The 24,305-nt window shown below is 51.3% G+C and overlaps 1 protein-coding gene across 1 annotated transcript in view; it reads right to left on the bottom strand.

Annotated features, from left to right (window-relative positions):
* cacna2d2a (calcium channel, voltage-dependent, alpha 2/delta subunit 2a) overlaps positions 1-24,305 on the bottom strand; it is a 758,554-nt gene that overhangs the window by 201,341 nt on the left and 532,908 nt on the right. The window contains exon 13 of the mRNA XM_041191642.1: positions 1,110-1,159. Within this exon, the coding sequence (XP_041047576.1) occupies positions 1,110-1,159 (50 nt within the window). The remainder of the gene's footprint in view (positions 1-1,109; positions 1,160-24,305) is intronic.

Here is a 24,305-nt window from a genome sequence, read left to right as displayed (position 1 = left end):
CTACGTGTACATACCCACAAATGCACATGCGGGAACACACTGACATCTAGACACAGGCACACCTACACATGCACCCACACCCACCCAGATGCTCATCCTCATGAAGATTATTTTGGCCTTGGAGGGGCCACAGATTTACCAGAAAGAAACCAAGGCTAATAGGATTAAGTTATGAGGAGAGGCTTCATAACCTTGGTTTGCATTCCCTTGAGTTTAGAAAATTGAGAGTCAATCTAATTGAGGTGTTCAGAAAGATAAAATTATTCAGTCGAGTAAATACAGAGAAATATATTTGTTCCGGTATAGAAATGTAAAACAAAGGCACGTTCTTAAAATTAAAGCTAGTCCATTTGGTCATGAAATCAGGAAGCACTACTTCACAAAAAGGGTAGTTGAAATTGTGGATCCTGGGGTCAATTGAAGCTTTCAAGACTGAGATTGATAGATTTTTTTCTTTGATAAAGATATCAAGGGATGAAGACAAAGGCAGGAACATGGATTTGAGGCATAATTCAGCCATGATTTATTTAAATGACAGAACAGACTCAAGGGACTGAATGATTAACTTCTATTCGTACGTTATAAAGTACTGTTGAGGGGAGTCAGTGAACACTGGGAGAAGGTGCCACATTGGGAATTGGTGAATGTAGTTCTACCTAGGGTAGTAGATCTAGGTAAAAACAAGCATATTAGCCTGACTGCAATAATACAGAATTAATAGAATCCATAACAAGACTGAATGAAGGAGAATCTTCATAAAAATAACATAACAAAGTCTCAGAAGGGTATATCTGACCTGATCAACCTCTAATTTGAGTTGGCAGCATACAGCACAAGGGATAGAGCACTGATTGGGTATTGATTGAAGCATAAAGCACCAGGAATAATGGGCACCAATGGCAAGATGAAACATGATGGATAAAGGACACTGACTAGCAGCAGAGCATGATGGATAATCGGCATGAACCGACAGGATTAGCAGAAGGGAAGAAAAATAGGCCTTGATAGAACAAGTCTATGCTTGATTCTTGTCCACAATATTTCTGCATTTTGCCCTCTGATAGCCTAACTCCCCTCCGTAGCTCTCCATTACAGCATGAGTCACTCACCTGAGTATTTATCCGGATTGCTCCAATGGAAGGGATTTCAAAATAATATCCTGGGAACAGAAACAAATGGTAGTAACTGAATCTATGAAGGGAAGAATGAAGCAAGCATAGAAAAATCTCAGAGACTTCACTGCCCTAATAAAACAGTCTCCCTTTTATCAATCTTGAAGCTGCAGAAATCTAAAATATTTTCTAATTTAATAATGTGTTATAAAAGTCTGAAATTGGATTCACTCCCTTGCTGTCTGAATGATGACTGGGCTCCTCCTCTCGGCTGTAAGAGTCAATGAAAGCTGAACTGGGGGCCTAACAGCATGAAAGCTAGTCTCCAGCTCTTAAAAGTAGTCTGCACCTCTTAAAGAGAAGCTGCAGTGACTGAACAAATGTTGTTGTTGAACGGTAGTACTGCATTAGCAGCAAGAGGAAACAAAACAAATAGAGCAACAGGGCAGAGAGAGGGCTCTCAGGTTCAGGGGTGCAGTCTGAAAGTCCTCAGCCCGAGGGAGGAGGTGGTGTTCTGCATCATGGGGCCAGCTGCGACACAGCCTGTAACATCTGGCATGGCAAAGAATATTACAGATATCGGTATGTTCCTGCCTTCTGCTCCCAATCAAATCTCTCTTTACCCTAATCCTGCTATCTGGTATGAAGTGCAAGCTGCTGATGGAGTGGCCATGGACCATGAACTTCTTGCTTTCCTCCCCACCCTGGACCCTATACCCCACCCTCCCCTTTCGATTTCCTGTTTTCAGATTCCAGTGAGCCACAGCAGCCTCGGGAGGAGGGGGAGAGCAACAGCACAACGTTGTTGGGTAGAAGCACGAAGTTCAGCTCGATGGAGTTTGGCTAGACAGAAGAAAAACTTAACTTGGGGAATTTGGTGGATGAGTGAATTCACCACAGGGAGGGAAGAGTGCTGTTCTGGTCTTTTACAGAACGAGGAGTGGTCCAAGTGAGGGAGCGAGAGACAGTGAGATCTGAGAACTGAAGTCCAGAGGCATTAACTGGATAAGGGGGTAGGTGATTGGTTGGTGAGTTTTAAGGTTTCCTTTTTCTCTAAACTGGGGTACCTAGTACTGGGAGATTCAAGTGCTTTATTAAATTTATAGCTTAATTGGTTAAATGACTTGCTATAACTACAAACAATCTATAAGCTCCAGTTTTGAGCTGCTATTTGTTCTAGATCTATCCCATTTAGCATGATGGTAGTGCCACACAACACGATGGAGGGTATCCTCAGTGTGGAAATGGACTTCATCTCCACAAGGACTGTGCAGCGGTCACTCCTACCTTTTCTGTCATGAATCTGTGACAGGTAGACTGGTGAGGATGATACCAAGTAGGTTTTTGTCACTTGTTGGTTCACTCACCAACTGCCACAGGCCCAGTTGAGGAGTTATGTCCTTCAGGACTTGGCCAGCTTGGCCAGTAGTAGGCTACTGAGCCACTCTTGGTGAAGAGCATTGAAGTCCCCACCCAGAGTACATTCTGTGACCTTGCCACCCTCAGTATTTCTTCAGTGTGATGTTCAACATGCAGGAGTACTGACTCATCAGCTGAGGGGGTAGTGGAGTTGGTACGTGGTAATCACCAGGAGGTTTCCTTGCTCATGTTTGACCTGATGCCATGAGACTTCAGGGGTCTGGAGTCGATGTTGAGAACTCCCAGGGCAACTCCCTCCCAACTGTATACCACTGTGCTGCCACCTCTGCTGGATCTGTCCTGCCGGTGGGACAGAACATATCCAGGGATGGTGATGGTGGAGTCTGGGACATTATCTGTAAGGTATGATTCTATGAGTTCAGGCTGTTGCTTGACTAGTCTGTGAGACAGCTCTCCCAATTTTGGCACAAATTTCCAGATGTTAGTGAGACTCTGCAGAGTTGACTGGCAGGGTGTGCCTTTGTTGCGTCCAATGCCTAGATCAATGCTGGGTGGTCAGACCAGTTTTATTCTTATTTGACTTTTCTGTAGCAGTTTGATACAACTGAGTGGCTTTCTAGGCAATTTCAGAGGTCAGTTAAGAATCAACCAAGAGTCACATGTAGGCCAGACCAGGTAAGGACATTAGTGAACCAGATGGGTTTTTACAAGAAGTGGTAGTTCCATGATCACAATTACTGAGATTAACTTTGCATTCCAGGTTTATTAATCAGCTGAATTCAAATTCCCCAGCTCATGGAGCATTAGTTTGAGCCACTGGATTTCTGGTCTAGTGAGATTCTGATTATGCTACCATTCCTGTTAGCTATAACAGTGCTAACACCCATTGACTGTGCTACAGCACCATGCCTGTGCTAACACCCAGTGTTTGTATTGTGCCCATGACAGCACTACCATACTGTGCCTGTGATTGTGTGTGTAATTGTTCTAACGGCCTGTGTTGGTCAATGAGTCTATACCTGTGCTAATATGCTGTGCCTGTGACCATACCTGTAGATGTGCTAGCACACACTATGTGGAACCATGGCTGTAAATGAGCAACCACACTGTGTGTCTGACTGAGCTACCAGTATCTGCACAATCATGATGTTCGCCAGATTGTGCCAGCACCCAATGCCCCAGATTGTGGCTTTACCCTATGTTGACAATGTGGGCGGAATTTTTCATTTTTGAAGCTAAGTGCGGTGGTGGGCAGAGTTCCGCAATGCGTTTCCCGCTGCTCAGAGGTTGGAAAATTGCATCCGATTCAGTGGGTGAAAGCTCATTAATTATGCACAGGTGAGTATTGCTTTGAATCACCTGTTGGGTTTGGAGCTGATTCGTTCGCCCCTCTGTTACCTGACGGGGTCGATGGTCCAGGCGCCATATTGAAATGTCACCCAAGCAGACACATCTCGCTCTTTCCAGCCTATTTGTTTTCAGGAGATGTGTCGAGATTTCTGGTGATCAAAAAAAGAAGGCAGCAAGCCACAAGATGAAGGCTGTACCCTGCTTCTGCCTGACGCCCTCAAGGTCTTGATCCGAGGAGTGCAGGAGCATAGGGATGTGCTTTATCCCAGGGACAGCTCCAGAAAGCATACCAGCCTCACCTCTCTGACCTGGGAGGCCATTGCAGAGGATATCACTTTGGCTGGCCACTGCACCCACGCCATCCACTGCAGGAAGGGGATGAATGGTCCTATCCGCTTCACCAGGATAAGGTATCCTTTGGCTCCCTCCAATATCAAGCTGTCATCATGGCATCATGTACTCAAAGGACTACTCCCCTCAGGATCTCACACAACTATTAGAGGGGACACATATCAACAGTAATTGTATCATGGAAACTTTCACATCACCACCATCTCATCGATCATGCTGCTCACACTCCATCCTCAGACCCTTCTGGAGACGGCTCACCACACACAGGGGGCATGCATCTCACCCAGCCTCTGCTTCATCCCTTCTGATCACATGCCTTCCTTTTGTCTTCATCCAGGGCAAGGTTCCCCACAAGAGATGGGAAAGTTCCTGGGCAAGGGGAGGGACGGCCGACATAGTTTCCCTCACTCAGTTCGAGGAGGCTGTCGCTGAGTACAGTGGGGAGGACAGGGATCACTCCTGTGGGGAATGGGAATTCGAATTGTCTCAGCCACCTAGTATGGATCACTCACCCATGAGTTCGTCACATCCTGACATTCACAATGAGTGACGTGCAATCTTGTAATCTGCCTGCTCATGAACTAAAACTCTCTTCTCTCTCTTATAGGCACCAGCAGATCGAGCCCCACAAAGCTGGCCAACAAAAGTCCCAGCCCCCAGACCATGTGGTATGAGGAAGCTGAGGAAGTATATCACTGCGCTCACCCACACCTTCCACCAGTGCAGAGGCACACACCTAGATGGGGCTCTCTAGATTAGGCTCGGGCTCACCTACAGGGCAACACCTCATTGACAAGTCCCGCAGCAGTTGGAGCAGGAACAGCCAGGTCTCTGGCACTCGGAGCGCTGCTGGAGACCAGCCATCTACTGAATCCAAGTCAGATGATGAGCCCTTGTGAGCAGTCACAACACAATGCTGGAGATGCAACAACAGGCGGCAGAACATCAGGCAGAGATTCTGTAGTCACTCAGCCAACTAGTGAGAAGGATAAAGGAGGCCGCTCGCATTCTGTTTGATGTCGTGGCTCCGACATACGAGCTCCTCGAGGTCACTATGGGAAGTTGGCGAAAACCAGGTCTGGCAAGTTTTTGCTGGATTTGCCTTTGGCCCTGGACTCCACAATGTCCTGGACCAACAATGTCTAGGCAAGAGGGGGGTGAGGCACCTTGACCTCCCTCCAGGTACTCCTTCTCCTCAAGGAGTCAGGGAGGAGGCCATTGGGGAATAACAGGAGGATAGTATCAAACGGACACCCCAAAGGCCTATACTCAGGGCACTCCAAGGGTTTCAGTCGCTCCGAATCCCCTCTGCCTATGACTCCATCCACTCCAGCTGCTCAGGTCAAGGAGGGTGCATATGCACATGAGCAGCAGACTCTTAACAGATGCCCTCCAAGGTCAGTACAGACATCAGGATGTAGCAGTCAGCAGGTTGCTTCCACCTCTGCTGCAGATGTTGGGGCTGTACCCAGGCGTACTGTTAGGGTTAGAAAAATTAAGAAATATTTAAACACTGATGGACAACCACTGTAAAAATATTGCACCTTTGTTAATTCATTTGATGGTCATGTGAATGGCTTGGTCAACTGAAGGTGTTGGGATTATGTACATTTGAATCCTATAATTTCGAGGTTTAGTCATCCTCCAACTTTGTGATAGTCTCCCTCTGTGAGATTCACATTTATGTCCAGCATAAATCAGTGCGAGAGTACAGTGGTGGGATCAGCACGACAAGAGACTGGCAAACCCAGCAATAATCAGCGTCAGAGCAGAGCGGCAGACTAGGCATAAGTTAGTGTGAGAGGAGAGTGGCAGTGCCAACATTAATCAGGGCGAGAGGAGAGCAGCTGGCATAAATCAGCGCGAGAGGAGAGTGGCGGACGCAGCATAAATTAGCGTGAGAGGAGAGTGGCGGACCCAGCATAAATCAACGCTGGAGGACAGCGGTGGACCCAGCATAAATGAGCACGAGAGGAGAGCGGCGGAGCCAGCATAAATCAGGATGAAAGGGGAGCGGCAGACCCAACATATATCAGTGCAGGTGATAAACGGACTAGGAATAAATGAGCACAAGAGGAGAGTGGTGGTCCCACATTAAATCTGGGCGAGAGGAGAGGGGAAGATTAGGTGTAAATCAGCACAAGAGGAGAGTGGTGGGCGCAGCGTAAATCAACGTGAGAGGAGAGTGGCAGACCCAGCAAGAATCAAGGTGAGAGGAGAGTGCCAAACCCAGCATGAATCAACGTGAGGGGAGAGCGGCGGACCCAGCATAAATTAGTGCCAGAGGAGAGCAGTGGTCCTAGGATAAATGAGTGTGAGAGGAGAGCAGAGGTCCAAGTATAAATCAGAGCGTGAGGAGAGTGGCAGACCTAGCATAAATCAGCATGCGATGAGAGTGGTGGAGTAGGCATAAATCAGACTGAGATGAAGTTGTGGATTAGGCATAAATCAGCACGAGAGGAGAGTGGCTGATCCAGCTTAAACCAGCACGAGAGGAGAGTGGCGACTAGGCATAAATATGCGTGAGAGGATAGTGGCAGACTAGGCATAAATCAGCGCGAGAGGGGAGTGGTGTCCAGGCATAAATCAGCGCGAGAGGAGAGTGACGGACTAGGCATAAATCAGCGCGAGAGGAGAGTGACGGACTAGGCATAACTCAGCGCGAGAGGACAATGGCGGTCTCAGCATAAATCAGCGCCAAGAGGAGAGTGGCGCACTTGGCATAAATCAGTATGAGAGGAGAGTGGCAGACTAGGCATAAATCAGCAAAAGAGGGGGGCAGTGGTCCCAGCATAAAACAGCGTGAGAGGTGAGCGGTGGACTGGGCATAGCTCAGCGCGAGAGGAGACTGACAGGCCCAACATAAATCAAGGCGTGGGGAGAGAGGGTCCCCACATAAATCAGCGCGAGAGGAAAGTGGTGGACGCAGCATAAATTAGCGTGAGAGAAGAGCAGCAGACCCAGCATAAATCAGCATGAGATGAGTGTGGCGTACTCGGCATAAATCAGTATGTGAGAAGAGTGGCGGACTAGGCCCAAATCAGCAAAAGAGGAGAAAAGTGGTCCCAGCGTAAATCAGCGTGAGAGGTGAGCGGTGGACTAGCCATAAATCAGCGTAAAAGGAGACTGACAGGACCAGCATAAATCAGGGCGCGGGGAGAGAGGGGACCCAGCATAAATCAGTGCGAGAGGTGAGCGGTGGACTAGGAATAACTCAGCGTGAGAGGAGAGCGGCGGACACAGCATAAATCAGGGCGTGGGGAGAGAGAGGGAGCCCACATAAATCAGTGCGAGAGGTTGAGAGGCGGACTAGGCATAAATCAGCGCGGGAGGAGAATGGCAGAGCCAACGTTAATCAGCGAGAGAGAAGAGCGGTGGACTAGGCATAAATCAGCGTGAGAGTAGAGCGGCAGAGCCAAAATAAATCAGTGAGAGAAGAGAGTGGCAGATTCAACATAAATCAGCGAGAGAGAATGGCAGAGCCAACATAAATCAGCATGAGAGGTGAGCGGCGGAGCCAGCATAAATCAGGATGAAAGGGGAGCGGCGGACCCAACATATATCAGTGCAGGTGATAAACGGACTAGGAATAAATGAGCACAAGAGGAGAGTGGTGGTCCCACATTAAATCTGGGCGAGAGGAGAGGGGAAGATTAGGTGTAAATCAGCACAAGAGGAGAGTGGTGGGCGCAGCGTAAATCAATGTGAGAGGAGAGTGGCAGACCCAGCATGAATCAGCATGAGGGGAGAGTGGCAGACCCAGCAAGAATCATCGTGAGAGGAGAGGGGCAGACCCAGCTTAAATCAGCGTGAGAGGGGAGTAGCAGACCAAGCATAAATCAGCGTGAGAGGAGAGTGGCGGACCCAGCATAAATCAGCGCAAGAGCGCTGAACGTAGCGTAAATCAATGTGAGAGGAGAGTGGCGGATTAGGTGTAAATCAGCACGAGAGGAGAGTGATGGACGCAGCGTAAATCAACGCGTGAGGAGAGCGGCAGACCCAGATTAAATCAGTGTGAGAGGGGAGTAGCAGACCAAGCATAAATCAACGTGAGAGGAGGGTGGTGGACCCAGCATAAATCACGTGAGAGGAGAGTGGCGGGCTCAGCATAAACAGCGCAAGAGGAGAGTGGCACACTCGGCATAAATCAGTATGAGAGGAGAGTGGCGGATGAGGCATAAATCAGCAAAAGAGAGCAGTGGTCCCAGCATAAATCAGCGCGAGAGATGAGCAGTGGACTAAGCAAAATCAGCGCGAGAGGCGACTGGCAGGCCCAGCATAAATGAGGACGCAGGGAGAGAGAGGGACCCAGTATTAATCAGTGCGAGAGGAGAGTGGTGGACCCAGATAAATCAGGGAGCGGGAAGAGAGTTGGAACCAGCATTAATCAGTGCGAGAGGTGAGCGGTGCACTAGGCATAACTCAGCGTGAGAGGAGAGCGGCGGACCAAGCATGAATCAGGGTGCGGGGAGAGAGAGGGACCCCACATAAATCAGCGTGAGAGAAGAGCGGTGGACCCCGCATAAATCAGCACGAGAAGAGAGTGGCAGAGCAAACATAAATCAGCATGAGAGGAGATCAGCGGACCCAGCATAAATTAGCACCAGAGGAGAGTGGCGGACTGGGCATAAATCAGCGCACAAGGAGAGCTGTGGTCCTAGGATAAATGAGTGTGAGAGGAGAGCGGCGGTGCAAGCGTAAATCAAAGCATGAGGAGAGTGGCAGAGCCAGCATAAATCAGCATGAGATGAGAGCGGGGGACTAGGCATAAATCAGCGTGAGATGAAGTTGCCGACTAGGCATTAATCAGCACGAGAGGAGAGTGGCTGATCCAGCTTAAACCAGCGCGAGAGCAGAGTGGCGGACCCAGCATAAATCAGTGTGAGAGGAGAGCGGCGGACCCAGCATAAATCAGTGTGAGAGGAGAGCGGCGGACCCAGCATAAATCAGTGTGAGAGGAGAGCGGCGGACCCAGCATAAATCAGTGTGAGAGGAGAGCAGCGGACCCAGCATAAATCAGTGTGAGAGGAGAGGGGCAGACCCAGCATAAATCGGTGTGAGAGGAGAGCGGCGGACCCAGCATAAATCGGTGTGAGAGGAGAGTGGCAGACCCAGCATAAATCGATGTGAGAGGTGAGCGGCAGACCCAGCATAAATCGGTGTGAGAGGAGACCGGCAGACCCAGCATAAATCAGCGTGAGGGGAGAGCGCGGACCCAGCATAAGTCAGTGTGAGACGTGAGTGGTGGATCCAGCATAAATAAACGCGAGAGGACAGTGGCGGACCCAGCATAAACGAGCACAAGAGACGAGTGGCGGAGCCAGCATAAATCAGGATGAAAGGGAAGCGGCGGACCCAACATGAATCAGTGCAGGTGAAAAGCGGCGGACTAGGAATAAATGAGTGCAAGAGGAGAGTGGCGGTCCCACCATAAATCTGGGCAAGAGGAGAGCGGCGGATTAGGTGTAAATCAGCACAAGAGGAGAGCGCTGAATGTAGCGTAAATCAACGTGAGAGGAGAGTGGCAGACCCAGCATGAATCAACGTGAGAGGAGAGTGGCAGACCCAGCATGAATCAACGTGAGAGGAGAGTGGCAGACCCAGCATAAATCAGCATGAGAGGAGAGTGGCGGACTAGGCATAACTTAGTGCCAGAGGAGAGCAGTGGTCCTAGGATAAATGAGCATGAGAGGAGAGCGGCGGTGCAAGCGTAAATCAGAGCGTGAGGAGAGTGGCAGACCCAGCATAAATCAGCATGAGCTGAGAATGGCGGACTAGGCATAAATCAGCGTGAGATGAAGTTGTGGACTAGGCATAAATCAGCACGAGAGGAGAGTGGCTGATCCAGATTAAACCAGCGCGAGAGGAGATTGGCGACTAGGTATAAAAATGCCTGGCGGGCTAGGCATAAATCAGCGTGAGAAAGGAGTGGTGTCCAGGCATAAATCAGCGCGAGAGGAGAGCGATGGACTAGGCATAACTCAGCAGGAGCGGAGAGTGGCAGACCCAGCATAAATCAATGTAAGAGGAGAGTGGTGGACCCAGCATAAATCTGCGTGAGAGGAGAGTGACGATCTCAGCATAAATCAGCGCGAGAGGAGAGTGGGGTCTCAGTATAAATCATCGCAAGAGGAGAGTGGCGCACTCGGCATGAATCAGTATGAGAGGTGTGTGGCAGCCTAGGCATAAATCAGCAAAAGAGGGTAGCTGTGGTCCCAGCAATAAAATTAGCGCGAGAGAGGAGCGGTGGACTAGGCATAACTCAGCGTGAGAGGAGACTGGCAGGCCCGTCATAAATCAGGGCGCGGGGAGAGAGATGGAACAAGCATGAATCAGTGTGAGAGGAGAGCAGTGGTCTAGGCACAACTTAGCGTGAGAGGAGAGCGGCGGACCCAGTATAAATCAGAGGGCGGGGAGATAAAGGGATCCCGCATAAATCAGCGCGAGAGGTGAGTGGCAGAGCCAACATTAATCAGCGAGAGAGAAGAGCGGTGGGCTAGGCATAAATCAGCATGAGAGTAGAGCGGCAGAGCCACATAAATCAATGAGAGAAGACAGTGGCAGATCCAACATAAATCAGCGAGAGAGGAGAATGGCAGAGCCAACATAAATCAGCATGAGAGGCGAGCGGCAGACCGAGCATAAATCAGCACGAGAGAAGAGTGGCAGACCCAATATAAATCAGCACGAGAGGTGAGAGGCAGACTAGGCATAAATCAGCAGGAGAGAAAAGCAGCGGACTTGGCATGAATCAGCTTGAGAGGAGAGTGGCAGAGCCAACATAAATCAGTGCCAGAGGAGAGCAGTGGTCCTAGGAAAAATGAGCGTGAGAGGAGTGCTGTGGTGCAAGCGTAAATCAGAGCGTGAGGAGAGTGGCAGACCTAGCATAAATCAACATGAAATGAGAATGGCGGACTAGGCAAAAATCAGCGTGAGATGAAGTTGTGGACTAGGCAATAAATCAGCACAAGAGGAGAGTGGCTGATCCAGCTTAAACCAGCACGAGAGGAGAGTTGCGACTAGGTATAAATATGCGTGAGAGGAGAGTGGCGGGCTAGGCATAAATCAGCGCGAGAGGGGAGTGGTGTCTAGGCATAAATCAACGTGAGAGGTGATCGGTGGACTAGGCATACTCAGCGGGAGGGGAGAGCGGGAGACCCAGCATAAATCAGTGTGAGAGGAGAGTGGCAGCCCCAGCATAAATGTACTCAAGAGGAGAGCGGTGGACGCAGCATAAATGAGTGCAAGAGGAGAGTGGCGGTCCCAGCTTAAATCTGGGTGAGAGGAGAGTGGCAGATTAGTTGTCATTCAGCACGAGAGGAGAGTGATGGACGCAGCGTAAATCAACGCGAGAGGAGAGCAGCAGACCCAGCATAAATCAGCAGGAGAGATGATCCAGCTTAAACCAGCGCGAGAGAAGAGTGGCGACTAGGCATAAATATGCGTGAGAGAAGAGTGGCGGACGAGGCATAAATCAGTGCGAGAGGAGAGCGGTGGACTAGGCATAACTCAGTGCGAGAGGAGAGTGGCGGACTAGGCAAAATTAGCGTGAGAGGTGAGCAGTGGACCCCGCATAAATCAGCTTGAGAGGAGAGTGGCAGAGCAAACATAAATCAGTGCGAGAGGACATCAGCGGACCCAGCATAAATTAGCACCGGAGGAGAGCGGCAGACTAGGCATAAATCAGCGCACGAGGAGAGCAGTGGTCCTAGGATAAATGAGTGTGAGAGGAGAGCGGCAGTGCGAGCGTAAATCAGTGAGTGAGGAGATGGCAGACCCAGCATAAATCAGAGCGAGAGGAGAGTGGCGGTCTCAGCATATATCAGCGCCAAGAGGAGAGTGGCACACTTGGCATAAATCAGTATGAGAGGAGAGTGGCAGACCAGGCATAAATCAGCAAAAGAGGGGAGCAGTGGTCCCAGCATAAAACAGCGTGAGAGGTGAGCGGTGGACTAGGCATAACTGAGCACAAGAGGAGAGTGCCGACTCAGCTTAAATCTGGGTGAGAGGAGAGTGGCGGATTAGGTGTAAATCAGCACGAGAGGAGAGTGATGGACGCAGCGTAAATCAACGCGAGAGTGCGGCAGACCCAGCATAAATCAGCGGGAGGCGGGAGCGGCAGACCCAGCATAAATCAGCGGGAGGCGGGAGCGGCAGACCCAGCATAAATCAGTGGGAGGCGGGAGCGGCAGACCCAGCATAAATCAGTGGGAGACAGGAGCGGCGGACCAAGCATAAATCAGCGGGAGCGGCAGACCCAGCATAAATCAGCGGGAGGCGGGAGCGGCAGACCCAGCATAAATCAGCGGGAGAGGCAGACCCAGCATAAATCAGTGTGAGAGGAGAGCGGCAGACCCAGCTTAAATCAGCGGGAGATGGGAGCGGCAGACCCAGCATAAATCAGCGTGAGAGGAGAGCGGCAGATCCAGCTTAAATCAGCGGGAGACAGGAGCGGCGGACCGAGCATCAATCAGCGCGACAGGAGAGCGGCAGACCCAGCTTAAATCAGCGGGAGACAGGAGCGGCGGACCGAGCATCAATCAGCGCGACAGGAGAGTGGCAGACCCAGCTTAAATCAGCGGGAGAGCTGATCCAGCTTAAACCAGCGCAAGAGAAGAGTGGCAAACTAGGCATAAATATGCGTGAGAGGAGGGCGGCGTGAGGAGAGAGTGGCGGGCTAGGCATAATTCATCGTGAGAGGAGAGCGGCAGACGAGGCATAAATATGCGTGAGAGGAGAGTGGCGAAGTAATCATAAATCAGCTCGAGAGGGGAGTGGTGTTCAGCATAAGTTAGCGCGAGAGTAGAGTGGCAGTCTAGGCATCAATCAGCATGAGAGGAGAGTGGTGGGGTAGGCATAAATCAGCGTGAGGGGAAATGGCAGTCCCAGCATAAATCAACGTGAGAGGAGAACGGCAGACGAGGCATAAATATGCATAAGAGGAGAGTGGAGGACCCAGCATAAATGAACGAGAGAGGAGAGTGGAGGGCTAGACATAACTTAGCGCGAGAGGAGAGTGGCGGACTAGGCATGAATCAACGTGAGTGGAGAATGGCAGACCCAGCATAAATCAGCACGAGAGGAAAGTTGCGGACACCAGCATAAATCAGCATGAGAGGAGAGTGGCGGGCTCAGCATAAATCAACATGAGAGGAGAATGGCAGACCCAGCATAAATCAGCACGAGAGGAAAGTTGCGGACACCAGCATAAATCAGCATGAGAGGAGAGTGGCGGGCTCAGCATTAACCAACGTGAGAGAAGAGAGGCAGACCCAGTATAAATCAGCATGAGAGGAAAGTTGCGGACACTAGCATAAATCAGCGTGAGAGGAGAGAGGCAGACCCAGCATAAATCAGCACGAGAGGAAAGTTGCGGACACCAGCATAAATCAGCATGAGAGGAGAGTGGTGGGCTCAGCATAAATCAACATGAGAGGAGAGTGGCAGACCCAGCATAAATCAGCGGGGAAGCTGATCCAGTTTACACCAGTGTGAGAGGAGAGCGGCGGACTAGGCATAAGTCAGTGGATAGAGGAGTGGCGGTCTAGGCATAAGTCAGTGTGGGAGGAGAGCGGCGGACTAAGCATAAATCAGTGGAGAGAGGAGAGTGGTGGACTAGGCATAAATCAGTGGAGAGAGCAGAGTGGCGGACTAAGTGTAAGTCAGTGTGAGAGGAGAGTGGCGGACCCAGCATAAATCAGCGCGAGAGGAGAGTTGGAGACCCAGCATAAATCAGCAAAAGGGAGAGTGGCGGACTAGGCATCAATCGGCGTGAGAGGAGAGTGGTGGACCCAGCATAAATCAGCATGAGAGGAGAGTGGCAGACTAGGCATAAATCAACGTGAAAGGAGAGTGGCGGGCCAGGCATAAATTAGCGCGAGAGATTGGCGGACTAGGCATAAATCAGCGTGAGGGGAGAGTGCAGGACCCAGCATAAATCAGCGTGAGAGGAGCATGGGGGGGCTAGGCATAAATTAGCGTGAGAGAGTGGCGGACTAGGCATCAATCAGCGTGAGAGGAGAGTGGAGGACCCAGCATAAATCAGCGTGAGATGAAGTTGCAGGCAAGGCATCAATCAGCGCGAGAGGTGAGCAGTGGACTAGGCATAACTCAGCGGGAGGGGTGAGCAGCAGACCCAGCATAAATCAGCGTGAGGGGAGAGTGGCGGGCTAGGCATAAATCAGCGCGAGAGGGCAGTGGTGTCCAGCATAAATCAGCGCGAGATGAGAGTGGCGGACTAGGCATAATTCATCATGAGAGGAGAGCGGCAGACGAGGCATAAATATGCGTAAGAGGAGAGTGGCGAGGTAATCATAAATCAGCACGAGAGGGGAGTGGTGTTCAGCATAAATTAGCGCGAGAGTAGAGTGGCAGTCTAGGTATCAATCAGCGTGAGAGGAGAGCGGTGGACCCAGTATAAATCAACGTGAGGGGAGAGTGGCGGAGTAGGCATAAATCAGCGTGAGGGGAAATGGCGGTCCCAGCATAAATCAACGTGAGTGGAGATTGGAGGACCCAGCATAAATCAACGCGTGAGAGGAGAGCGACAGACGAAGCATAAATATGCGTAAGAGAGTGGAGGACCCAGCATAAATGAACGAGAGAGGAGAGTGGAGGGCTAGGCATAACTTAGCACGACAGGAGAGTGGCGGACTAGGCATGAATCAGCGTGAGAGGAAAGTTGCGGACACCAGCATAAATCAGCATGAGAGGAGAGTGGCAAACCCAGCATAAATCAGTACGAGAGGAAAGTTGCGGACACCAGCATAAATCAGCATGAGAGGAGAGTGGCAGACCCAGCATAAATCAGCGGGGGAGCTGATCCAGCTTAAACCAGTGCGAGAGGAGAGCGGCGGACTAGGCATAAGTCAGTGCGAGAGGAGATTGGCAGACTAGGCATAAATCAGTGGAGGAAGGAGAGTGGCGGACAGGCATAAATTAGTGGAGAGAGGAGTGGCGGACGAGGCATAAGTCAGTGCGAGAGGAGAGCGGCGGACTAGGCATAAGTCAGTGCGAGAGGAGAGTGGCTGCCTAGGCATAAGTCAGTGGAAAGAGCAGAGTGGCGGACTAAGCGTAAGTCAGTGTGAGAGGAGAGTGGCGTACCCAGCATAAATCAGCGAGAGAGGAGAGTTGGAGACCCAGCATAAATCAGCAAAAGGGAGAGTGGCGGACTAGGCATAAATTAGCACGAGAGGAGAGTGGCAGACTAGGCATCAATCAGCGTGAGAGGAGAGTGGTGGACCCAGCATAAATCAGCGGGAGGGGAAAGGGTGGTCCCAACATAAATCAACATGAGTGGAGAGTGGAGGACCCAGCATAAAATCAGCACGAGAGGAGAGTTGCGGACACCAGCATAAATCAGCATGAGAGGAGAGTGGCGGGCTCAGCTTAAATCATTGTGAAGGGAGAGTGGCGGACCCAGCATAAATCAACGTGAGAGGAGAGCGGCTGACGAGGCATAAATATGTGTAAGAGGAGAGTGGAGGACCCAGCATAAATGAACAAGAGAGGAGAGTGGAGGAGCCAGCATAAAACAACGTGAGAGGAGAGTGGAGGACCCAGCATAAATGAATGAGAGAGTAGAGTGGAGGGCTAGACATAACTTAGCACGAGAGGAGAGTGGCGGACTAGGCATGAATCAGCATGATTGGAGAATGGCGGACCCAGCATAAATCATTGTGAAGGGAGAGTGGCGGACCCAGCATAAATCAACGTGAGAGGAGAGCGGCAGACGAGGCATAAATATGAGTAAGAGGAGAGTGGCGGACCCAGCATAAATCAACGTGAGAGGAGAGTGGAGGAGCCAGCATAAAACAACGTGAGAGGAGAGTGGAGGAGCCAGCATAAAACGTGAGGGGAGAGTGGAGGACCCAGCATAAATGAACGAGAGAGGAGAGTGGAGGGCTAGGCATGAATTAGCGCGAGAAGAGAGTGGCGGACTAGGCATAAATCAGCCTGAGTGGAGAGTGGTGGACCCAGCATAAATCAGCGCGAGAGGAGAATTGGAGACCCAGCATAAATCAGCAAAAGAGAGAGTGGCGGACTAGGAATCAATCAGCGTGAGAGGAGAGTGGCGGACTAGGCATCAATCAACTTGAAAGGAGAGTGGTGGACTAGGCATCAATCAGCGTGAGAGGAGAGTGGCGGACTAGGCATCAATCAACATGAAAGGAGAGTGGCGGACTAGGCATCAATCAGCGTGAGAGGAGAGTGGCGGACTAGCCATCAATCAACGTGAAAGGAGAGTGGCGGGCTAGGCATAAATCAGCGCGAGATAAGAGCGGCGGACTAGGCATAAATCAGCGTGAGAGGAGAGCAGCAGACAAGGCATAAATCAGCCTAGGAGGAGAGTGGCGGGCTGGGCATAAATCAGCGTGAGAGGAGAGTGGCGGACCCAGCATAAATTAGCTCGAGAGTAGAGTGGCGGACTAGGCATCAATCAGTGAGAGCAGAGTGGTGGACCCAGCATAAATCAGCGGGAGGGGAAAGGGCGGTCCCAACATAAATCAACATGAGTGGAGAGTGGAGGACACAGCATAAATCAGCATGAGAGGAGAGTGGCGGGCTCTGCATAAATCATTGTGAAGGGAGAGTGGTGGACCCAGCATAAATCAACGTGAGAGGAGAACGGCAGACGAGGCATAAATATGCGTAAGAGGAGAGTGGAGGACCCAGCATAAATGAATGAGAGAGGAGAGTGGAGGGCTAGACATAACTTAGCGCGAGAGGAGAGTGGCGGACAAGGCATGAATCAGCATGATTGGAGAATGGCGGACCCAGCATAAATCAGCACGAGAGGAAAGTTGCGGACACCAGCATAAATCAGCATGAGAGGAGAGTGGCGGGCTCAGCATAAATCAACATGAGAGGAGAATGGCAGACCCAGCATAAATCAGCACGAGAGGAAAGTTGCGGACACCAGCATAAATCAGCGTGAGAGGAGAGTGGTGGGCTCAGCATAAATCAACATGAGAGGAGAGTGGCAGACCCAGCATAAATCAGCGGGAGAGCTGATCCAGCTTAAACCAGTGCGAGAGGAGAGCGGCGGACTAGGCATAAGTCAGTGCGAAAGGAGAGTGGTAGACTAGGCATAAATCAGTGGAGAGAGGAGTGGCGGACGAGGCATAAGTCTGTGAGAGAGGAGACTGGTGGAGAGGCATAAGTCTGTGAGAGAGGAGAGTGGCGGACGAGGCATAAGTCTGTGAGAGAGGAGAGTGGCAGACTAGGCATAAATCAGTGGAGAGAGGAGTGGCGGACGAGGCATAAATCAGTGGAGAGAGGAGAGTGGCGGACGAGGCATAAGTCAGTGCGAGAGGAGAGTGGCTGGCTAGGCATAAATCAGTGCGAGAGGAGAGTGGCGGACGAGGCATAAGTCAGTGCGAGAGGAGAGTGACGGACGAGGCAAAAGTCAGTGCGAGAGGAGGGCGGCGGTCTAGGCATAAGTCAGTGCGAGAGGAGAGCGGCGGACTAGGCATAAATCAGTGAAGAGAGGAGAGTGGTGGCTTAGGCATAAATCAGTGGAGAGGGCAGAGTGGCGGACTAAGCATAAGTCAGTGCGAGAGGAGAGGCATACCCAGCATAAATCAGCGCGAGAGGAGAGTTGGAGACCCAGCATAAATCAGCAAAAGGGAGAGTGGCGGACTAGGCATAAATTAGCGTGAGAGGAGAGTGGCGGACTAGGCATCAATCAATGTGAAAGGAGAGTGGCGGGCTAGGCATAAATTAGCGCGAGAGATTGGCGGACTAGGCATAAATCAGCGTGAGGGGAGAGTGGAGGACCCAGCAGAAATCAACGTGAAGGGAGAGTGGAGGAGCCAGCATAAACGAACGAGAGAGGAGAGTAGAGGGCTAGACATATATTAGCGTGAGATGAAATCGCGGATTAGGCATAAATCAGCACTAGAGGGGAGTGGCTGATCCAGCTTAAACCAATGCGAGAGGACAGTGGTGACTAAGCATAAATATGCATGAGAGGAGAGTGGCAGGTTAGGCATAATTCAGCGCAAGAGGAGAGTGGCGGACTAGGCATAAGTCAGCGTAAGAGGAGAGTGGCGGACCCAGCATAAATCAGTGTGAGAGCAGAGAGGCGGAACCAGCATAAAGCAGCACGAGAGGGAAGCTGCAGACCAAGCATAAATCAGCGTGAGGGGAGAGTGGCGGACTCAGCATAAATGAGTGCGAAAGGACAGCAGCAGACCCAGCATAAATGAGCACAAGAGGAGAGCGATGGAGCCAGCATAAATCAGCACGAGAGGAGAGTGGCGGACCCAACATAAATTAGTGCAGGAGATAAGCGGCGGACTAGGAATAAAAGAGCATAAGAGGAGAGTGGCGGTCCCACCTCAAATCTGGGCGAGAGGAGAGTGGCGGATTAGGTGTGAATCAACACAAGAGGAGAACGGTGGACGCAGAGTAAATCAACGTGAGAGGAGAGTGGCAGACTCAACATGAATCGGGGAGAGCGGTGGACTTCGCATAAATCAGCGTGAGAGGAGAGCAGCGGACCCAGCATAAATTAGCACCGGAGGACTAGGCATAAGTCAACGCACGAGGAAGAGCAGTGGTCCTAGGATAAATGAGTGTGAGAGGAGAGCGGTGGTGCAAGCGTAAATCAGTGCGTGAGGACAGTGGCAGAGCCAGCATAAATCAGCATGAGCTGAGAGTGGTGGACTAGGCATAAATCAGCGTGAGATGAAGTTGCGGACTAGGCATAAATCAGCACAAGAGGAGAGTGGCTGATCCAGCTTAAACCAGCGCGAGAGGAGATTGGTGACTAGGCATAAATATGCGTGAGAGCAGAGTGTCGGGCTAGGCATAAATCAGCGCGAGAGGGGAGTGGTGTCCAGCATGAATCAGCGCGAGATGAGAGCGGCAGACTAGGTATAATTCATTGTGAGAGGAGAGCAGCCGACGAGGCATAAATATGCATGAGAGGAGAGAGGCGGAGTAGGCATAAATTAGCGTGAGAGGGGAGTGGTGTCCAGCATAAATTAGTGCGAGAGTAGTGTGGTGGACTAGGCATCAATCAGCGTGAGTGGAGAGTGGTGGACCCAGGATAAATCAGCATGAGAGAAGAGTTGTGGACACCAGAATAAATCAGCATGAGAGGAGAGTGGCGGGCTCAGAATAAATCAACATGAGAGGAGAGTGGCAGACCCAGCAGAAATCAGCGGGAGAGCTGATCCTGCTTAAACCAGTGCGAGAGGAGAGTGGCGACTAGGCATAAATTAGCATGAGAGGAGAGTGGTGTCCAGGCATAAATCATCGCGAGAGGTCAGCGGCGGACTAGGCATAATTCTGCTTGAGAGGAGAGCGGCAGACAAGGCATAAATCAGCGCGAGAGGAGAGCGGCGGACTAGGCATAAGTCAGTGGAGAGAGGAGAGTGTCAGACTACACATAAATCAGTGGAGGGAGGAGAGTAGCAGATGAGGCATAAGTCAGTGCAAAAGGAGAGCGGTGGACTAGGCATAAGTCAGTGCGAGAGGAGAATGGCGGACTAGGCAAAAATCAGTGGAGAGAGGCGAGTGGCGGATGAGGCATAAGTCAGTACGAGAGGAGAATGGCGGACTAGGCATAAGTCAGTACGAGAGGAGAGTGGCGGATGAGGCATAAGTCAGTACGAGAGGAGAGTGGAGGACTCAGCATAAATCAACGTGAAAGGAGAGTGGCGGGCTAGGCATAAATCAGCGTGAGAGGAGAGTGGGACGCTAGGCATAAATTAGCATGAGAGGAGAGTGGGGCACTAGGCATAAATTAATGTGAGAGAGTGGCGGACTAGGCATAAATCAGCGTGAGATGAAGTTGGGGACTAGGCATCAATCAGCATGAGAGGAGAGTGGTGTCCAGCATAAATCAGCGCGAGATAAGAGCGGCGGACTAGGCATAATTCATCGTGAGAGGAGAGCAGCAGACAAGGCATAAATTAGCTTGAGAGTAGAGTGGCGGACTACGCATCAATCAGCGTGAGAGGAGAGTGGTGGACCCAGCATAAATCAGCGGGAGGGGAAAGGGCGGTCCCAACATAAATCAACATGAGAGGAGAGTGGCGGGCTCAGCATAAATCAGCACGAGAGGAGAGTGGCGGACACCAGCATAAATCAGCATGAGAGGAGAGTGGCGGGCTCAGCATAAATCAGCACGAGAGGAGAGTGGCGGACACCAGCATAAATCAGCATGAGAGGAGAATGGCGGGCTCAGCATAAATCAGCACGAGAGGAGAGTGGCAGACACCAGCATAAATCAGCGTGAGAGGAGAGTGGCGGACCCAACATAAATCAGCATGAGAGGAGAGTGGCGGACACCAGCATAAATCAGCATGAGAGGAGAGTGGCGGACACCAGCATAAATCAACGTGAGAGGAGAGCGGCAGACGAGGCATAAATATGCATAAGAGGAGAGTGGAGGGCCCAGCATAAATGAACGAGAGAGGAGAGTGGAGGGCTAGACATAACTTAGCGCGAGAGGAGAGTGGCGGACTAGGCATGAATCAGCGTGATTGGAGAATGGCGGACCCAGCATAAATCAGCACGAGAGGAAAGTTGCAGACACCAGCATAAATCAGCATGAGAGGAAAGTGGCGGACTCAGCATAAATCAACATGAGAGGAGAGTGGCGAACCCAGCATAAGTCAGCGGGAGAGCTGATCCAGCTTAAACCAGTGCAAGAGGAGAGTGGTAGAGTAGGCATAAATCAGTGGAGAGAGGAGTGGCGGACGAGACATAAGTCTGTGAGAGAGGACACTGGCGGAGAGGCATAAGTCAATGCGAGAGGAGAGCGGGGGACGAGACATAAATCAGTGGGGAGAGGAGAGTGGCGGACTAGGCATAAGTCAATGCGAGAGGAGAGCGGCAGACTAGGCAGAAATTAGTGGAGAGAGGAGTGGCGGACGAGGCATAAGTCTGTGAGAGAGGAGAGTGGCAGAGTAGGCATAAGCCAGTGCGAGACGAGAGTGGCGGACTAGGCATAAGTCAGTGCGAGAGGAGAGTGGCTGGCTAGGCATAAGTCAGTGCCAGAGGAGAGCGGCAGACTAGGCATATATCAGTGGAGAGAGGAGATTGGCGGAGAGGCATAAGTCAATGCGAGAGGAGAGCGGGGGACGAGACATAAATCAGCGGAGAGAGGAGAGTGGCGGACGAGGCATAAGTCAGTGCGAGAGGAGAGTGGCGGAATAGGCATAAATCAGTGCGAGAGGAGAGTGGCGGACGAGGCATAAGTCAGTGCGAGAGGAGAGTGGCGGACGAGGCAAAAGTCAGTGCGAGAGGAGAGCGGCGGTCTAGGCATAAGTCAGTGCGAGAGGAGAGCGGCGGACTAGGCATAAATCAGTGGAGAGAGGAGAGTGGTGGACTAGGCATAAATCAGTGGAGAGAGCAGAGTGGTGGACTAAGCATAAGTCAGTGTGAGAGGAGAGTGGCATACCCAGCATAAATCAGCACGACAGGAGAGTTGGAGACCCAGCATAAATCAGCAAAAGGGACAGTGGCGGACTAGGCATCAATCAGCGTGAGGGGAGAGTGGAGGACCCAGCATAAATCAGCGTGAGAGGAGAATGGGGGGCTAGGCATAAATCAGCGTGAGGGGAGAGTGGAGGACCCAGCATAAATCAGCCTAGGAGGAGAGTGGCGGACGAGGCATCAATCAGCGTGAGAGGAGAGTGGCGGACCCAGCATAAGTTAGCTCGAGAGTAGAGTGGCGGACTAGGCATCAATCAGCGTGAGAGGAGAGTGGTGAACTCAGCATAAATCAGCGGGAGGGGAAAGGGCAGTCCCAACATAAATCAACATGAGTGGAGAGTGGAGAACCCAGCATAAATCAGCACGAGAGGAGAGTGGCGGACTAGGCATAAATCAACGTGAGAGGAGAGTGGAGGACCCAGCAGAAATCAACATGAGGGGAGAGTGGAGGAGCCAGCATAAATGAACGAGAGAGGAGAGTGGAGGGCTAGACATAAATTAGCGTGAGATGAAGTTGCAGACTAGGCATAAATCAGCACGAGAGGGGAGTGGCTGATGCAGCTTAAACCAATGCGAGAGGACAGTGGTGACTAAGCATAAATATGCGTGAGAGGAGAGTGGCGGGTTAGGCATAATTCAGCGCAAGAGGAGAGCGGGGGACGAGGGATAATTCAGCGTAAGAGGAGAGTGGCGGACCCAGCATAAATCAGTGTGAGAGCAGAGAGGCGGAACCAGCGTAAAGTAGCACGAGAGGGAAGCTGCAGACCAAGCATAAATCAGCGTGAGGGGAGAGTGGCGGACTCAACATAAATGAGTGCGAAAGGACAGTGGTGGACCCAGCAAAATGAATGCTAGAGGACAACAGCAGACTCAGCATAAATGAGCACAAGAGGACAGCGATGGAGCCAGCATAAATCAGGATGAGAGGGAAGCGGCAGACCAAACATAAATTAGTGCAAGAGATAAGCAGCGGACTAGGAATAAAAGAGCATAAGAGGAGAGTGGCGGTCCCACCTCAAATCTGGGCGAGAGGAGAGTGGCGGATTAGGTGTGAATCAACACAAGAGGAGAGCGGTGGACGCAGAGCAAATCAACGTGAGAGGAGAGTGGCAAACTCAACATGAATCGGGGAGAGCGGCGGACTTCGCATAAATCTGCGTGAGATGTGAGCAGCAGTCCCAGCATAAATTAGCACCGGAGGAGAGTGCCGGACTAGGCATAAATCAACGCACGAGGAGAGCAGTGGTCCTAGGATAAATGAGCGTGAGAGGAGAGCGGTGGTGCAAGCGTAAATCAGTGTGTGAGGACAGTGGCAGAGCCAGCATAAATCAACATGAGCTGAGAGTGGTGGACTAGGCATAAATCAGCGTGAGATGAAGTTGCGGACTAGGCATAAATCAGCACAAGAGGAGAGTGGTGTCCAGCATGAATCAGCGCGAGATGAGAGCGGCGGACTAGGTATAATTCATCGTGAGAGGAGAGCAGCCGACGAGGCATAAACATGCATGAGAGGAGAGAGGCAGAGTAGGCATAAATTACCGTGAGAGGGGAGTGGTGTCCAGCATAAATTAGCGCGAGAGTAGTGTGGCGGACTAGGCATCAATCAGCGTGAGTGGAGAGTGGCGAACCCAGGATAAATCAGCATGAGAGGAGAGTTGGGGACACCAGAATAAATCAACATGAGAGGAGAGTGGCAGACCTAGCAGAAATCAGCAGGAGAGCTGATCCCACTTAAACCAGTGCGAGAGGAGAGTGGCGACTAGGCATAAATTAGCATGAGAGGAGAGTGGTGTCCAGGCATAAATCATCGTGAGAGGTCAGCGGCGGACTAGGCATAATTCTGCTTGAGAGGAGAGTGGCAGACAAGGCATAAATCAGTGCGAGAGGAGAGCGGCGGACTAGGCATAAGTCAGTGGAGAGAGGAGAGTGTCGGACTAAGCATAAATCAGTGGAGAGAGGAGAGTAGCGGATGAGGCATAAGTCAGTGCAAAAGGAGAGCGGCGGACTAGGCATAAATCAGTGGAGAGAGGAGAATGGCGGACTAGGCATAAATCAGTGGAGAGAGGCGAGTGGCGGATGAGGTATAAGTCAGTATGAGAGGAGAGTGGCGGACTAGGCATAAGTCAGTACGAGAGGAGAGTGGCGTACCCAGCATAAATCAACGTGAAAGGAGAGTGGCGGGCTAGGCATAAATCAGCGCGAGAGGAGAGTGGTGGACTAGGCATAAATCAGCGCGAGAGGAGAGTGGCAGACTAGGCAAAAATTAGTGCGAGAGGAGAGTGAAGGACCCAGCATAAATCGGTGTGAGACGAGAGTGGTGGACTAGGCAAAATTCAGCGAAGAGATGAAGTTGCGGACTCGGCATAAATCAGCACGAGTGGAGAGTGGCTGATCCAGCTTCAACCAATGCGACAGGAGAGTGGCGACTAGGCATAAATATGCGTGAGAGGAGAGTGCTGGGATAGGCATAAATCAGCGCGAGAGGGGAGTGGTGTCCAGCATGAATCAGCACGAAATGAGAGCGGCGAACTAGGCATAATTCATCATGAGAGGAGAGCGGCAGATGAGGCATAAATCAGCTTGAGACGAGAGTGATGGGTTAGGCATAAATTAGCGCGAGAGGAGAGTGGTGGACTAGGCATCAATCAGCGTGATAGGAGA

Source organism: Carcharodon carcharias, chromosome 7 (assembly GCF_017639515.1).
Source record: "Carcharodon carcharias isolate sCarCar2 chromosome 7, sCarCar2.pri, whole genome shotgun sequence".
In the NCBI taxonomy this organism is placed as follows: domain Eukaryota; kingdom Metazoa; phylum Chordata; class Chondrichthyes; order Lamniformes; family Lamnidae; genus Carcharodon; species Carcharodon carcharias.
The sequence above is the reverse complement of the archived record's forward strand: the minus strand, read 5'-3'. Positions and strand labels throughout refer to the sequence as shown.